Source organism: Egretta garzetta, unplaced genomic scaffold (genome assembly GCF_000687185.1).
Source record: "Egretta garzetta isolate BGI_Z169 unplaced genomic scaffold, ASM68718v1 scaffold234, whole genome shotgun sequence".
In the NCBI taxonomy this organism is placed as follows: domain Eukaryota; kingdom Metazoa; phylum Chordata; class Aves; order Pelecaniformes; family Ardeidae; genus Egretta; species Egretta garzetta.
The window spans coordinates 1,198,278-1,214,643 of NW_009259528.1; the positions used below are offsets into that span (position 1 = coordinate 1,198,278).

The window sequence follows — 16,366 nt, forward strand, 5'->3', positions numbered from 1 at the left end:
TCAGCCTCCTCTGCTCCAGGCTGAACCCCCCCAGCTCCCCCAGCCGCTCCCCAGCAGCCTGGGGCTCCAGACCCCTCCCCAGCTTCATACAGCGGGCTCGTTCCTGCAGGCACCTGAACGCTGCGCCCACGCGTGTAGCGAGACGTGCAGAAGTAGCTCAGCATTAAAACCAAACAAAACAGCCAATACTGAAGTTCCTGTATTTAATCCCATCATTTCACAGTTGCGTTTTTTAATGTATTGTGTCACACGCAGATTTTACCGCACGATATAGATGGTGGCTTGTACTTGAGAAGGACAGGTTGATAAAGCCTGGCCCATCTGTCCCTTTGGGCAATTTTTCCCCTGCATTCGGTCCCTGGGAGGAGGAGGAAGAGCACTTCTAAATACCCGCATATCAGTGGGTTCTCTTTAAACTCCACCAGATCAGTGGGTTTCAGTTCTGAAATGAATCACAAATGGGGCGGCGCTCCTCTGAAATGATCAGATGGCAGGAAGACTGCCAATCTGCAGCCAGACTCTGTAGCACGAAGAATAAGGTGATATGGATGTTATAAAAAATGGTAGGAAAACTCTTTCAAGCCCATCTGGAGAGCCAAGTGTCAGGTTATGCAGTTAGAAGTGGCAGATTTCCTATGTAGCATCCAGAGTAGTGGTGACCTCTTCTTCTGAAGCCCACCATACACGTCACCACCCAGATGCCCATCCTTTTCTGCTGAAGTATTTCCCACCCAAGAAAAGCCATTGAAATGATCTCCTTAAATGTAGCCCTAGCTCTGAAAGATTCCCCTTAGTCTTGGGGTGCTTCCTGGGATGAAGCCCACAATCCATGAGGAGCAAGAACGATTGGTGCCTTCGCTTGTATTGCAGATTTATTTATGATTTTCTCGTTTGCCAACGACAGGCTCTACAGGACGTTCAAGGACAGCAAGTACCTGTACATGCTGATGGAAGCCTGTCTGGGTGGAGAGCTCTGGACAATTCTCAGGGACAGGTGAGTTGTAAGAAGCTGTTGTCCTACAAAGTGGAATAGTTTCTAATGTGCCTTCAGATACCCAAAGGTCTTTATCTTTCACGGGCAAAAGTGGGATCTTACCATGCTATGTTTGAGTTAAGATACCAGAAAGGTGAGGAGCTATTTTTGTTCCTGTGCAGTTGACTAGAGACCAAGTTAATCCAGTTATGGCTGAGAAGAAGGACTGGTTTAAGTCATATCCAGCACGTATGAGACTTTGTGTAAGTGGTGACTTACCCAGAGCTATTTTTTCATGGCCTCTCTGAAAAAATTTAGAAGGTAGCAATGGTAGTGGTGGTAGTCATGTGATAAATTGTATCTACGACAAGTCTTTGGCTGCCCTTTCCCTGTGTCTTCATATCTAAAGAGTACCCCTAAATAGCTGGCAACATATCTTAATTTTAATAAAAATAATTATTTAATGAATTTAATTTTTTATTACCTAGAATAGCAACCTTTTGCAACCACAGAAATTACGGCTGTGTCCTGAGAAACTACCGTTTCTCGCGTTTGGGAGCCTGGCATCCGATAGGGAAACGTGGAACCGGCTTAAGGGGAACAAAGACGTTGGGCAGCACGTGTGACGGCAGAGGATGACCCTGCGGGGTGCGGCCGGGCGCTGCAGGAGGTGCGGCGCCAAGGCCAGTCTCGCCGCGTTCCTGCAGGACGCGCTCTGGAGATAGGGTCCTTCCAGCGCCGCCCCTTCAGGCGTTGCTGCCGTGGCCGGTTTAGCCTCTGTGCTCACAACCCACGGCCCTAAGGCAGCAGTGGCGTTGCTGAGGGTTCACAGTTGCAAATGAAATCCATGGGAAAGGGCATTTTCAGGGTAAAAAGTGCAGACTTCTTCCAAGTCAGCTGCAACATCACAAGATCCCAGTGCAGGGAAACACTTGCCTTTTTCATCTGGGCGCTTGTTCTGCTGCCCACCCTCTGTAACTGGACAGCAGCATCCATCTCCATCACCGAGGCTCCGTGATAAATAATATCTGTTAATATTTCTTAATATTTACAACACAGTCAGGCATGATAGTGATGAGCAGGAGGAAGACAACAGTCCTGCATGGGCTTTTAGCCCAGATATCACATACTGCACAAGAGCTGCTCATCCAAGTGGGAAACAGGATCGTGCCTTAAATCCACACCCTCCACGGAGCGCTACGCCATCGGGGCGCACAAGTGCCGTGGACAAACAATGGTTAGGAAAGCGTGTGATTACGTACCGCGCCACGGTGCGCGAGCAAACGTGGTCCTGGGGTTTCCTGCCTTGGGGGGGGTGGAGCGTGCAGCGCTCGGGCTCGGTCGCGGGTGGCTTGGGCAGGTCTACGTGGGACGCGCCCGCGATGCGCCCGCAGGGCAGTCAGAGACGCGCTACAACTATGTAATAGGTTCATCATTAGAACGTCATTTAATTAAATTCGGAAACCAAAAGAAATGCATTGGAAAGCAAAGGCGAAATTCTTTTTTTAATTACCTGGAACGAATTTTTTGTAATTCTTCCTTTTCCTAACCACGTGCCTTCTCCGGAGCGTTAAAGCGAGAACCATAGCAAAGTTAGCAGGCGCCGGGTTGTATTTTTCATCGTCTTTGTCAGCAGCTGATAATTTCATCTTTAATTCTCTTGGCTTTAAATTGTGGTTCTGCTGCCACCTAGCTTAGGCAGCTTCCGAGCTCAGCCAGCTCCCACCGCCCGCTCCCGCCAGGCCGGGGCTATGGTTTGCTTTGGAAAGCTGGTTGCAAACTGGTGCTGAAACGAGGACCAAAACGTGCCGTTCATGCTGAAGTTGCAATTAACACTTCAAGTCCCAGCAACTGTAATTTCTCTGCCTTTTGTCTGGGTTATGAACATCACTGCAGGAGTTCTGGATCTCCACAGCTCAAAATAGCGTGCGCACCCGAAGGTCGAAGATTATCATAAAAAAGTCACCCTTTGCTTACGAGATAATGATTCATAAGTTTTACTTCTATGAGATGAAATTATAAAATAAAACCTAACATACTTTAGATATGAATCTTTGATATGAAAGTGGATTGAAGGCAAGATTGCTAACTTGAAAAATGGAAATGCAATTAAATTTATATATAAAGGTGAGCTCAGCAAGAGACGCTTCCCCAGTATTGGAGTGGTTCTGCTGAACTGTGTAGATACTTGAACAGCAGGGCTCCCCGTCAGGGATGAGATCTAATCACTTTATCCCCTTCCCCTCTCTCGTTTTATGTAGAGGTTCGTTTGAGGATTCGACAACCAGGTTTTACACGGCGTGCGTGGTTGAAGCTTTTGCCTATTTGCATTCCAAAGGGATCATTTATAGGGACCTCAAGCCAGAAAACCTCATTCTGGATCATCGAGGTTACGCCAAACTGGTGAGTGCCTGCAATGTCTGGTTTGGCCAAAACCAAAGTCACCGCTGCTGTCAGACAAGGAGTGTTAGGAGGAGGACACGGGATTAGCCGTAGAAGGTCAGAAGCAAAGTCCACCCAGCCCAGGGTCCTGTCTCTGATGGTGGCCATTGGTAGATGTTGAGATGAGATCGGGGCAAGGGCGTCATCACCCACCACCGGGGTGTTTTCCCAGCCTCCAGGAGACTGAGGCTCAGGCTACAGCTGATCTGGGAAACGCCGATTCTGGCTTGAAATCCAGATCTGTGGTCCCAAAGCGGAAATGTTTAGAGAAGAGCATCAGAAGAAATCCATCCAGCTGTTCTGGAGCTACTGAAAAACAACTTGAAAATAAGTGTCTCAACATATTGGCAGGGGAGGGGGAGGACTTGCGTCTGTGGGCTTTGTAGAAAACTGGTGAAGCAAATTTTGCAGGTCCTCCTTTGTGTAAGCAATAAAAAAAGGCACTCTTAATGGAAATATTAATCATGACCCTGTCATAGCAAGAAATCATTATTATTAATTGCTCTGGACTGTATTGCTGAACTGCAGCCAATACAGCTGCTTGCTTTATGAGGGCCGCTTGTGGTTTAGCACCCATAACACACCTGACTGATCTGGGCAAAGTCCTCTGGGACGACTGCGTACGGTTCTGCCTGACAGTGCTCTTCCCAGAAGGTCGTGGTCCTTCTCAGTGCTGTCCCCCTGCAAGATCCACCTCCTCAAACCAGGATGGCAGCATGTGGAAGACCTCCACCCCCCAAATTAGGGTGTTTCTGATGGGTTTCACTGTCTTGCTTTGTTCACTCGTGATTACTGTAGAGGTGCCCTGCATGTAAGGTACCCCCCAAATGCCAGGTGAGACCATGGAGAGGGGGAGAAGAAAAGAAAGGCTTCCCTTGGTGGGAGGTGCTGGAGGATGTGGGCACTTGGGAAGCCATCGGTGAAGGACAGGGCAATGCAATCCTGAAAACACCTGCATCCAAGAGGGGCTGATGCCCTCCCTGAGAGTCATGGGGGGGGCAAGGTTTCTGCCCCTCGGCTTGGGGACTCTTCCCAGCCTTTGGGAAGGGGAAGCCGGGAGCGGTGTCAGCAGATGGGAGCAGTAAGTCAGACCATCTCCATCATGGCCTGATAGCAGCCACCGTGTCTCACCGTGACACTAAGCCTGATAAATGACATCAGAGTTTATCCTCTACAGCATTTCACTAAGGCTGGGGTGTTGAATGATCGAGGATTAGGTGCAGGACTGTTCTTCTTCCTACCCCAGGAGGATCTGGACCAGGGTCTCTGCTGGTCCCATCACCAACCCCCAGCTCTTCAGGCATTTTGATCTCCCTGAACATATCCATGATAGCGCAAGGAGTGTCCCAGATCTCTTGTGGGACTGTGCCCCTGTAGGACATTTTGCCCCCGAGCAGCACGGGAAGGTGCAGGAGCATCTCACGGCCGTTGAGGGACAGCAGAGTGTGCTGCAGACCACAGCGCCGAGGCAGGGGAGGGCAGAGGGGGTAGAGCTGGAGGGACAGCAAGGCGATTTCCCTGAGCTCTGCCTGGGTCCCAAAGGACGGCTCCGGTTCCCAGTATAATCTGATTTTTCTGTGCTTGCTGGTGCCACAGGGGCGCTGCGATAGGGGCAGGCTGGGGTTTGTCAGCCCGCCAGCACGGTCCAGCAGCTCACGCAGACTGGGAGGACACTTGTGGTACTGCATTGCTCTCATACTGGGAGAGAAATCTGAACTTTTCAGCAGATGCCCCAATGGTCAGTATTGAGCTTAGAGTTCCTTGCTCAGTTTAAGGCTGGGAGTTTAAAAAAAAAAAAAAAAAAAAAAAATCAACCTGAGCTGTGAACGATGCGAAGGTACATCTCCCGGGAAACCCTCGATGCTGGTATTTGTTGTTCTTCCCTCACGAGAATCTTCCTTCTCCGTTACGAAGGATAAATTGGCAAAAGGGTGGCTGCGGTTGCCTGGGTCTGGAACAACCCGCGGTGCTTTAGTTAGGAGAATGTTCCCACGAGGAAGCCTCCGTTCTGCTCCGCTTCACTTCAAGGGGAGCAGAGCGCGCGGCTGACGTCCCCCGTGTGCCCTGCCCTGACGGCGCTCTGCTCCTTTCCCCAGGTCGATTTTGGCTTTGCAAAGAAAATAGGATTTGGAAAGAAAACATGGACTTTTTGTGGCACCCCGGAGTACGTAGCCCCCGAGATCATCCTGAACAAAGGTCACGACATTTCGGCAGACTACTGGTCACTGGGAATCTTAATGTATGAGCTCCTGACTGGCAGGTATGGGCATCGGGGCCGGCACCGCTGCGGAAAATAGAGCCGAATATTTCTGCCGTTGTCACCCTGATTAGGCGAGGGGCAGGTTCAGAGCCGGTGCGTGCCGTAGCGGCACAGCTCTGTGCTGCGGAACCTAAGAATCAGTTTTTCCACGTTAAATTGCAGCTTCCCCACAGACCTCTCAAGAGGGCAAGCTGTGAGCAGGCTGGTTAGGAGGTGCTGGGAAATGACACCCAAACCCTCCGTTTTGGCCCTGAACTATAACTGAGGCTGAGCTGGACGGGGAAGGGGGTTGCAGTTCAGCCGGGGGGTGCAGTGACGGGCTGCTGCGCGTCTGAAAAGGAGGAGGTAGGCCTGGCACCGTGGGGACCCGAGTCCCTACAGCCGTCCCTTCCCTTATTTAGGTTTGGACATGTCTGTTACTGCTCACATTGGCAGTAGCAGCTTCCTTGCCCTTCCTCCCCTCATCCTCATCGCTCACTCCCAGGGTACAGGAGCTGGGAAAGGAGCCATCACCTCAACCTGCTTATCCTGTGGGGCTAGACCCAGGCCAGTGGAACCTAATTAACCCCCGCTGAAAGGTTGTCATGACATCAAAGGAAGAGAAGGAGCCAGCGAGCGTTGCTGGGACCCTTGGTCCTCGGGCTGTTGGGGCATGGGCCCTGGTGGAAGCGCGAGGTTTAGTGTGAGCTGCCGCCGAAAACACACCTGTGGTCTTTGGTGCTTCCCTCCAGCCAGCACCGCTGACGGTGCCGGTGCTCCTTGGCTGAGAGATGGTTAAGATCAGAGGAAGCACGGCATTGCTCGTTGTCATCTACCTTCTGTTTTAAAGGACAAGCTTTTAATCGTTTTCTTTTTCTTCTCCCCTCTGAAGTCCCCCTTTCTCAGGCCCCGACCCCATGAAGACCTATAACATCATATTAAGGGGAATAGACATGATTGAATTTCCAAAGAAGATTGCCAAAAATGCTGCTAATTTAATTAAAAAACTATGCAGGTAAGCACACGAAATATAATCACCTTGATCATCTTTGCAAAGAAATGAGTCGTTCAGAAGGATTAAGGAAGTAACCCATTTGATATTCTTTTGTAGGGACAATCCATCAGAAAGATTAGGCAACTTGAAAAACGGCGTGAAAGATATCCAAAAGCACAAGTAAGTGTCTTCTCCACCGTCCATCAGACCCAACCCACAGAAACACGCGTTTCAAACACCCATTTTCAGCAAAAAATGCTCATCTCAGACTCCTTTGGCCTTTCCCTTCTAGTGTCCTTCAGACTGAAGTTCCATCAGACTTTCCTTCCCCCGTGCTTTGGTGGAGGTGCCAGCCTTCCCTCTGAGCCAAACACAGTGCACATCACCCGTTACACTTTAATTACTGTAGTGGAGAAGAGTATTTGGGAACAGTCCAACTCAGACACGGCCTGCTTGGATTTTTGTTTGCTTGTCTGAGGAATGACTTCCCAAGCCTTTCCTTGCTGTCCCTTCCCCCCAGCCCAACACACTTTCTGTCTACCTGTAATGTTAATTCATCGTCCCTCTTGGTCTGATGGGAGAGGGTTGTTGCATGATGTCTCATAAGTTTTCACGCTGCCAGAGGGGAATAAGAACATGTCAGAGACCCATTGCAGAAGCAGGTTATCTCATCCGTTCGTGCCGGTCCTTCTCCCACCCCCAAAGCGACAGGAATGGGTTGGACGGACATTCTGGGGTGGACAGATTGAAGACTCAGCTCAGGGTTCATCCACCCACCTAAGCTGCTGTAGCTCGAGCAAACCCGAGGGGCCCAAACCAGGAGGAGGACATCCCTGTGCAGCTCCCAGTCGCACACAAAGAAGGGGCGTTAGGGGCCTCGTATGGGAGGGATTGACCCTGTAGGAAGGAAGGAGCAGCTGCCAGGCCACCAGGAACGGTGTCCTTAGGAGCACTGGCAATTTGTACTCGCCGTGGTGTCACCACTGGGCTGCTATGCACGCTTCATTTTCAGTCCCAAAAAAACTTAGACGAAGATGACAAGAAAAATGATTAAGGCTAATTGGCCAATTTGAAGACTATGACTGCGGGAGATGAAATCCAGTGTTTAAGCGAGTTTAATTGCCTCTTGTGCTCCAGAGAGGATTTCTCCGTATGTCTAACCGTTCCGTTATTCCCTCCCTTCTAGGTGGTTTGAAGGCTTTAACTGGGAAGGGTTGCGAAAAGGGACGCTGACACCTCCTATAATACCAAGTGTAAGTTTTCCTACTTGTTTTCTCTTTCCCGGCCGATAGGTTTCTTTTACATGAACGTTGTGAGCCTGGGGCGCTAATACACGGTAGATACGTGCATGTGCTTTGTTTCTTCTGAAGATGCTTGAAGAAGTCCCGTCAGAGACATTCCCAGCTATCCTTGGTCTCCGGGCGGTCCCTTCCAGGAGAGGGCGGTTTAGGGAGGGCACGACCGCAATGAAATGCCCTTCGCAGCGGGAGGCCGGGGCAGGATCACTCACTGCTGCACATTTTTCTCCTCCTCACCTGCTCCACTCGTTTCTTCATCCACGTTTCACATTTCACTGGAAAGCTGCCACTTCCACTCCCTCTCCCTGATGCGCCCTCTTTCTTTCTCCTTTATTCTTACTTCTTTTGGCGAGGCAAGTGGGATTTGTGTGCCATCTCCCTTTTCTTTTGCATTAACCTTTCCTTCTGTCTTGTCTTTTGTGCTTTTCACCTTTTTTTTCCTGCGTCCGTGTCCTACATGAAAAGCCCTGTTACCGCCTAGTTTATGTTTAACTGGGAGCAGCCGCGGAGGGACAGCGCAACTCATTTTCCTTTGGAGCAAAGCTCTTCCTTTGATGTCTTTGTGAGCTCTTTACCCACAAAGCCTGCCGCAAAGGGAAACCAAACAGGATTAGCTGATAGAAATTACCTTGGCCCCTTCTGTTCTGCAGCCTCCCCTCCTTGTTTCAACTTAATCCCTTTCTCTTCGTGCCTCTCCCGTGGGATCACCAAGAGAATGACATTAGCAATCGCGTTTAATTGCACCCCGTTGCTCCGTCCACCCATGGTCCTGCACCTCCTGCAGCAGCAGCAGGCACGGCTCCGGGGCTAAATCTGCCATCCCAAAGTTTTCTTAGCAGCTGTGAAAGAGCAAGAGGGTTTTGCATCCCCCCCTTTTGCCCTATGGGCTCCAGAAGTGGCTGGCAGCTGGTGGGAGAAAGCAGGGCTTTGCAAATACCTGCCTAAACCCGGATGCCTGAAGAACATGTAAATGCTTTATAAATCAAGACTGGTTTTTCTGTTAAGCTGCTTTTTAATGATTATTATTAATTTGTCAGCAGCACTGTTCACCACATTTCAAGTCAGACAGTAAAGTCAAGTTTGCTCCCTTATGTCCAGTTTCAACTCCTGGTTTACCAGTGCAGGGGGTCAGTGTAGCCTGAAAATGCCCCAACGTGTTTCTCTAACAGTTTTTAGTGGATTTTTCGTGTAGTAAGAACATTTCCAATACTGCTTGTACCCTGCGTCTCTAACCCTCAGACAGCACAACCAGCAGCGGTGGCTTCAGCGGTAGCTGCTCTCTGTGGGCACAAATTGCTCCCTGACGTCCCCAGGCTGGGACGTTGCTCTGTCCCCAGAATTGGTCTCTGCTCCTTTGGCATTGCCATGGGCAAGGCCGCTCTCCAGCCCGTTGATCAGGAAATTCTGTTTTCTTTGCTTTTTCAGTTAGGTCCAGCGCAGTAGGAGAAAAGGCTTATGGGAGCATGCATTGGCATTATTCCTTGGCATCACCAAGGCTGTATGTTCATGGGTCTGGTGACGTCCTACCAGGGAACATGTCTGTGATTGCTCCTGAGAGTGGTCTACTGTTGCCCTTTCGGCCAACACACCGCCACCAAGGCTGTCTGAAGTAGACAGGAGCATCCTTCCCTCTTTGGAGGAATCCTTCTTCCAGGACGACTCAGTGCTGACAGCGTTACATTGCCCTAATCCCAGTTCAGCACAGCTCATTCCTTTCTAGAGCTCTTAGGACCAATCTCTTCTTTAAACACCCTCTTGAGATCCTCTCCAAAACCTGCCTCCCTTAACTGCTGAACCCCATCCACCCCAAAGCTGTCTGTCCCGCTCAGTCTTGTTTTCCACAGCCAGCTCCGTTGCTTTGGCAAAAGTCCCGACAGCCAGTAAGGGCCACATCTGAAAAGCTCTGGGCGAAGCCGTCAGGTCATCCTTCAGTCAGTGTACCTCTCCTCGCTAGCTGGAAGGGAGCTGGCAGGGCTAAACACAGAGACTGGCTATGTTCCTAAGGACGAAGCCTTCCCCAGCTCTTAAACCCTCCTCAGCAGTTACGTGATGCTACCGGGGAGGCAACCAAAAGCTGCTCCTTAGCTCTCACTCCGCAGGATTTTAGGAGATCTCAGTTTACAGCCTGCTCCTAGGACAGCCCGTCAGGGAGCAGCTGAGCCTTGATGCCACCACCTAAACGTGTGACAGTAGCTGTCCTGAGAAGCTTCTCCTCCCTCTTGCCTTTTCCAAAGGCGTGCCATCCTGCGCCACAGCTCTAGCTGTGCAGAAAGGCGTGCGGGTCTCTGCACCATAATTCATCTCGAGCCCTGGTGCTGGTGAGCAGCTAGGCAGCTCCTGCTGACATTTGCACTCTGTCTCCTTGGATGGACAGGAGATAAATCTCGAGCATCCCTTCTTGGCTGGAGAGGGCCCCGAGGGGGACGTGTCCTCCCGTGTCTCGGACAGTGAAGGGCTGCAGGCCAGGCGGGGGGCCAGGAGCTCAGAGCTCTGGGGAATCACACACAACAGTGTTAGCATCACATAAAGTCCATCAGCAGAGTAACAGCTCATCCAACCTTTCTTCCCCAAATCAAATTTCTTCTAAGAAAAAGAAAACCCTCTACAGCTGAGGCGTTGGATATACTCGGCCTTCCTGTCTTGTCGGATGAACACAAAATGCAATCCATCTCCCAGAGCGGGACTCATTTCCCTAAAGCCTCGCACAGTCATAGAATCATTTGGTTGGAGAAGACCTTTAAGATCAACAAGTCCAACCATACCTGTCCACCCCCAAACCCCGTCCCTCAGCCCCCCCTCTGCCCGGCTGTTAAATCCCCCCAGGGCTGGGGACTCGACCCCTTCCCTGGGCAGCCCCTTCCCGTGCCTGACAGCCCCAAGGGGAAGGAATTGTTCCCCATGCCCAACCTCACCCTGCCCTGGCACAACTTGAGGCCGGTGCCCCTCGTCCCATCGCCCCTTCCCTGGGAGCAGAGCCCGCCCCCCCCGGCTCCCCCCTCCTCTCAGGCAGTTGTAGGCAGCGATGAGGGCTCCCCTCAGCCTCCTCTGCTCCAGGCTGAACCCCCCCAGCTCCCCCAGCCGCTCCCCAGCAGCCTGGGGCTCCAGACCCCTCCCCAGCTCCGCTGCCCTTCTCTGGACACGCTCCAGCCCCCCCAGGTCCTTCGGGGAGGGAGGGGCCCAACCCTGACCCCAGCAGTCGAGGGGCGGCCCCCCCAGTGCCCAGCACAGGGGCACGGTCCCTGCCCTGCTCCTGCTGGCCACACCACTCCTGATACAAGCCAGGATGCCGCTGGCCCTCTTGGCCACCTGGGCACCCTGCTGGCTCCTATCCAGCCCCCTCTCGACCAACCCCCCCAGGTCCCTTTCCGCCGGGCAGCTTTCCAGCCCCTCTGCCCCACGCCTGGAGCGCTGCGTGGGGTTGTTGTGACCCCAGGGCAGGACCCGGCCCTTGGCCTTGTTGACCTTCACCCAGTTGGGCTGAGCCTGTGGATCCAGCCTGGCCAGGTCCCTCTGCAGAGCCCCCTCCCCCCAGCAGATCCACACTCCCACCCAGCTTGGTGTCATCACCTTCTGCCCAGCACTGGGACAGTGACTTCGATAAGCCCTTAGCATCCCAGGCCAGGGGAACGGAACAGACACAGCCTTGGACCAAACACCGAGCCCAGTTCCCACCTGAGCACACATGATGATGAGGTCTGTGTTTGTCCTCAGCCAGTCCAGGAACACCTTGACTGTGAGAAGCAGCCCTTCGTTGAGCAACCTGATCTAGTTGGCGGTGTCCCTGCTGACTGCAGGGGGGTTGGACTCGATGACCTCTAGTGGTCCCCTCCAACCCAAAACATTCTATGATTCTATGATTCTATGATTCAACGCTTCTGCTCCCGGAGGGAGAGCTCACATGGGTGGGCTGAGAGAAACAGAGGGATGTGGTCAGCCCATGGCACCATGGAGAACGGTGAGCACCCCAAGGGTGAAGGCTCTCCAACTCAACAGTGCCAGCACCGACGAACTAAATGGTATTCAGTCCACAGTGAAGTAGCTCGCCGCTCCGTAGTACTGCACTAAGCTTTTACAGGTTGGGTTTCTTCAAAGTGAGTTGGGTATTCAAGGATCTTCATTTTCCCCAAGACATTTTCAGCAGCAGGGAAATGCTAATGCAGCTGGGCAACAAATTAAATTTAGAGCTGAAGTTGGAGCTCTTGTTGATGAAATAGTCTTTTCCCAAGGCTTATAGCAGTGTCCAGCATCAGCTACATCTTCTGGACTGTAGGCTGGGCTCTGGCAGTGGCTCCTCCACCAGCTGCACAAATGAAATGGCCGGAGAACACAGCAAGCGTTCCCTGCGCAGCGCTCCTAGGGCAAGCGCCGTCCCCTCCAGCCTGCACTGGCTGCTTGGGCTCCAGCTTGGAGCACCAATTTTCTCTAGTAAGACCCTGATTATTTTGGTCTGGAGAGCTGCCGGTCTGGTTTTGTATTGCTTCATTTTTTTAAATTGCATTGAAAGTATCAGGGTCTCGTAAGTAAGCTTCAGTCATCGTTGTAAAGCAAAAAAAACCAGAAATTATCTCGCTACGGTAGATTTTGAATGACATTTCCAAAAAAGAAACATACTTGGCCTTCATCCTAGGAAGATGGGTTTCTCTGGTAGGCTCCGTAGGCTGAGCAGCACTTGTCAGGAAACTCGAAGGCAGCAGGGCCCAGCTCACAGCCTCACATTCAGGATCCTGGGGCCGTAAATGGGAAATCCTGGGCTTTGGGGAGCGCCAGGGCTTTTCCAAGTCTTTTTTGCCAACCTTGTAGCCATGGGTGGGACAGTTGCTCTTGAACTAGAGACCCTAGAGGGCCTGGATCGTTAGAGCAGGGGGCTGTGGGAAGTCCTCCTGGGATTCGGCAAAAAGCTGTTGAATGCAGAACGTGTCTTGCTTGCTGCGGTCAGCGATGACCGCTTTTGAACGGTCACGGTTGTGGGATGCAGAGGAGATGCCTGCAGAGGTCCACTTCGATGACCGTCCCCCTCTTGTCCGCTCTCTTCTTTCCTCAGGTTGCATCTCCAACAGACACAAGCAATTTTGACAGCTTCCCGGAGGACAGTGACGAACCACCCCCTGACGACAACTCAGGATGGGACATAGATTTTTAATGTATTTCTCTTACCTGCTTCTGCCTTGCTGAAGACAGCTTCCTGGGACGTGGCTGCCAGCAAACCCGAAAGAACTGGGGAGGATTAGTGCTCGGGGTCACCATGATGCCTTGATTGATGCTGCTACAGTAACTACAGTGGCATTAGGACTTATTGCTTAGATGACAATAGTGCTCTTCATGTTTTATGTTCGAACTTAAAATAGCAGTTGACATGGTGGTCCTGACGCAAAGCCTTTCACCGGTAAAGAAATAAGTTTTCTATCACCGCGACGATCTTGCTACGCTCTTAATTATAACAGCCGAGAGATACGTAGTGTAAGACGCACTTAATTCTAGCTGCAAGGTACTGGCTTTATCAGTAGGATCAATAGTAATTTATTAAGTGCTGTAGCTAAATACAGTGCAAGGTTCGGGCTACTCCCACCCTCCAAACTCTGTGGGTCTTCTGCTGCAGGCCAGTGTAGGAGCAAAGGAGGACCACAACGGTACTGGTCAAAGAGTTCACGTCAAAGCAGTGGTAAAATTTGTCCTTTTTCTTTCCGAGCAGTATTCTTGACAAGACTGAACGTTACCTTTCCTCTTTCTGTCTGAGCATTTGTTTTTTTAGCCTGGTAAAACAAAAGCACAACTGCTCCAGATCCTGTTGAGGCAGACATGGGTTGCGTCTCTCATGCAGCTGAGAACACACGGTAACACGACGTTTGGCGTTTTTTCTTCCTTTCCCTTGGTACAAATACATAACTGCATGGGAAAAAAAAAAAATCATAAAATGAATCCATTTTACGTATAAAATAGTGCTTAAATAATGGTCCTGTAATAAAGTGACAGCAGCCCGCTGGTCTTACCGATTAGCTGTTAGGCATAAAACTAAGCTTAATGTTCACCTTCTTGGAACCCAAAGGGAAAACATGAGGCCCATAATGTACTTTATAGGTGCTATGTACATCCTTCACCCGTGGATGTAAATTGAGTCGACCGCCGTTTCAGAAATATGTAGCAAGAGGCATCGTTCTCCATCCCGCTCTTAGGTGATTTTACGTCTCCGTGTCCGCAGCTCTCCCGTGTTCAGTACAAGGCCAATTCACATAAGAGGTGGGACAGGGCCAGCTTGCTGGCTCTGCGGTATTGCCCCTTGTATTGACAGAGGAATCCTCCCCGGGGTGCCTGCTTGTCGCGTGGGCATGGGACTAAAAGCGCATCGGTTTTGAGGCTCTGTAACAGACCCTGCCCCCCAAAAATTAAGGGATGCTGCCACATCACAGAGCCGGCGCATACGCTGGGAGTCGAAAGATGAGCTTTTGCTCAAAGGTCGTTTGTACGACTTCTGCCTACGCGGTACCTGGGAACCGTTATGTTTTAACAGTAAAAAACTATTTCCCTGGTGGTAGATCCCAACGCTTTCCCATGTTCCTAACGAAAGCGACCCAACAGGGCGTATGAAGAAGGTATTTTCTCCCCTTCTCTGACAGCATCGGCAATGTCTGCTGTTTGCCAGCAAACTGAAGAGCTCGGGCATCGCGACCCCTTCCGAACCGGTCTGTGTTGCTGAATTTGCTCCCTGGTTTTCCCAAGGGTGAGGCGACGCTGTTGGCGCAGGAACTTCAGGTTATTTTCCCATTCATTCATCATTAAAACTTGTTTGCCGTGAAAACCGTAGGGAAGAGACAGTAACTGTGTCTGCCGGGAATGGCTCGTGGAGGGCGGATACGCGCACGCTTCTCAGCCTTTCCCCGAGGGGTGGAAGACGCTGAAAGCCAGCGCTGAACCCGAGGGCTAAAATAATCGCTGGGCATCTTGGCACAGGGGCTGCGGCCTGGAAGCCGGATTCGTTACTCTCATCCCCCTGGTTCTTCGCTCGACGGAGGAGAAAACGTGTTGCGTTTGGTTACTTCCCATAGGAGGATGTAGAGAGGAGTTTGCCCCAAAATGGGGATATTCGGTGGCTGAGATGCAGTTGTCAGTCAGGGGCTCGCCGGGAGGAAAGCATCACAGCAGCCGGGGGGGGGCAACCCGAACACCTTGCGGGAAGGGGGTTTGAAACGGGCTGATGAGTTGCTTCTCTTTTCCTGTCCCTCTCTTCTTGGGCCACGCACGGTCCCTGGTACCTGCAGCGTGCGGCATGCACTGTGCGGAATAGAAGCTTGGTTTGGTATCAAACACCTCGCCCGACTTCGTCACCTTTTCCTAGCATACTTTAAACAACATCCTTAGCATATGTATATGATAAACACCTTCATTTATAAGTAATATATTTGAGTTGCATTATATATATATATATACACACACGTATTCATAACAACAGATTGCCTCTGTGTTCCCACTTCCTCTCCTTCCTTCTTTGCCTCCTTTTTTCTAACATCCGGGACGACAGCGTATTTATGTAAGGGGAAATCGGCTCCCGGATTTACGGCGCCTGCGTTGAGATCGGTGTCGTTCAGCCGCAGCCGACGCGTGGCGTCGCGCAGTGCTGCATTTGCCCATAGCAAACTCTTATTTAACAGCAGGACCACAAGCGACTATTTCTGTAAATAGGTATTTCCGTGTTGATATTTTGTGGCACACATATAACTCTTTTCTTTTAGACTTCCATGACATTATTACTTCATTTTCTTATTTGTAACGTAATGTTTTTAGGTCAAGGTAGACTTGAATTAATGTCATAATTGTCAGTATTATTAAACTCTGTCCGCTGTACTGTTAACTCATCTGTCCCATAGTTCTAGAACATGACTGGCTATCTGGCATTGTTGCAAGTGCCTTAAATCCATGGCATCCTATAAAAAACAAAAAAAAAGTTACGGATTTGGTGTTATGCTGCATGACAAAGACAAACACACCTCAAAATGTCGTCCTTTCTTAGCTTGCTGCGTTTTACAGTTCTTTCTGCTACCGATTTCTAAGCCTTTATTATATACTATTGATGAATTACAGAAATGATGAAGTCGTTCTCTTATTTCTGTTCAATGTACCAGAGCTGTGTATCTGTTAATGAGATACAGAGTCATTTCTGTGAAATGTATAAATGTTATGTGCGGGTCAAATTAATATATGACATCCTATCAGTCCGTAGACAGGTATTCCTGTTTTGCTAAGCTGTGCAGACTCAACCCGTCGTGCCGTCCAGCGCCACCCTTCCGTCGTACACCTCCCCCCCCAGGAATCTCCTGCCCAGCACCCAGCGGTGAGCGCCTCGGTGTGCAGCCCAACCTGCGGGTTTTCACCCGGGACCCCGGCGCAAACGCGCAGCTCCTTGCACCTCTCACCAGAACAGGACCCGT

General features: G+C 50.9%; 1 protein-coding gene across 1 annotated transcript in view; it reads left to right on the forward strand.

Moving 5' to 3' along the window:
• Positions 1–13,086, forward strand: part of PRKG1 (protein kinase cGMP-dependent 1) — a 490,065-nt gene extending 476,979 nt beyond the window's left edge. Inside the window, exons 14-20 of the mRNA XM_009637557.2 lie at positions 905–994; positions 3,235–3,376; positions 5,512–5,675; positions 6,547–6,669; positions 6,766–6,828; positions 7,835–7,901; positions 12,988–13,086. Of these exons, the coding sequence (XP_009635852.1) occupies positions 905–994; positions 3,235–3,376; positions 5,512–5,675; positions 6,547–6,669; positions 6,766–6,828; positions 7,835–7,901; positions 12,988–13,086 (748 nt within the window). The remainder of the gene's footprint in view (positions 1–904; positions 995–3,234; positions 3,377–5,511; positions 5,676–6,546; positions 6,670–6,765; positions 6,829–7,834; positions 7,902–12,987) is intronic.
• Positions 13,087–16,366: the final 3,280 nt, after the last annotated feature.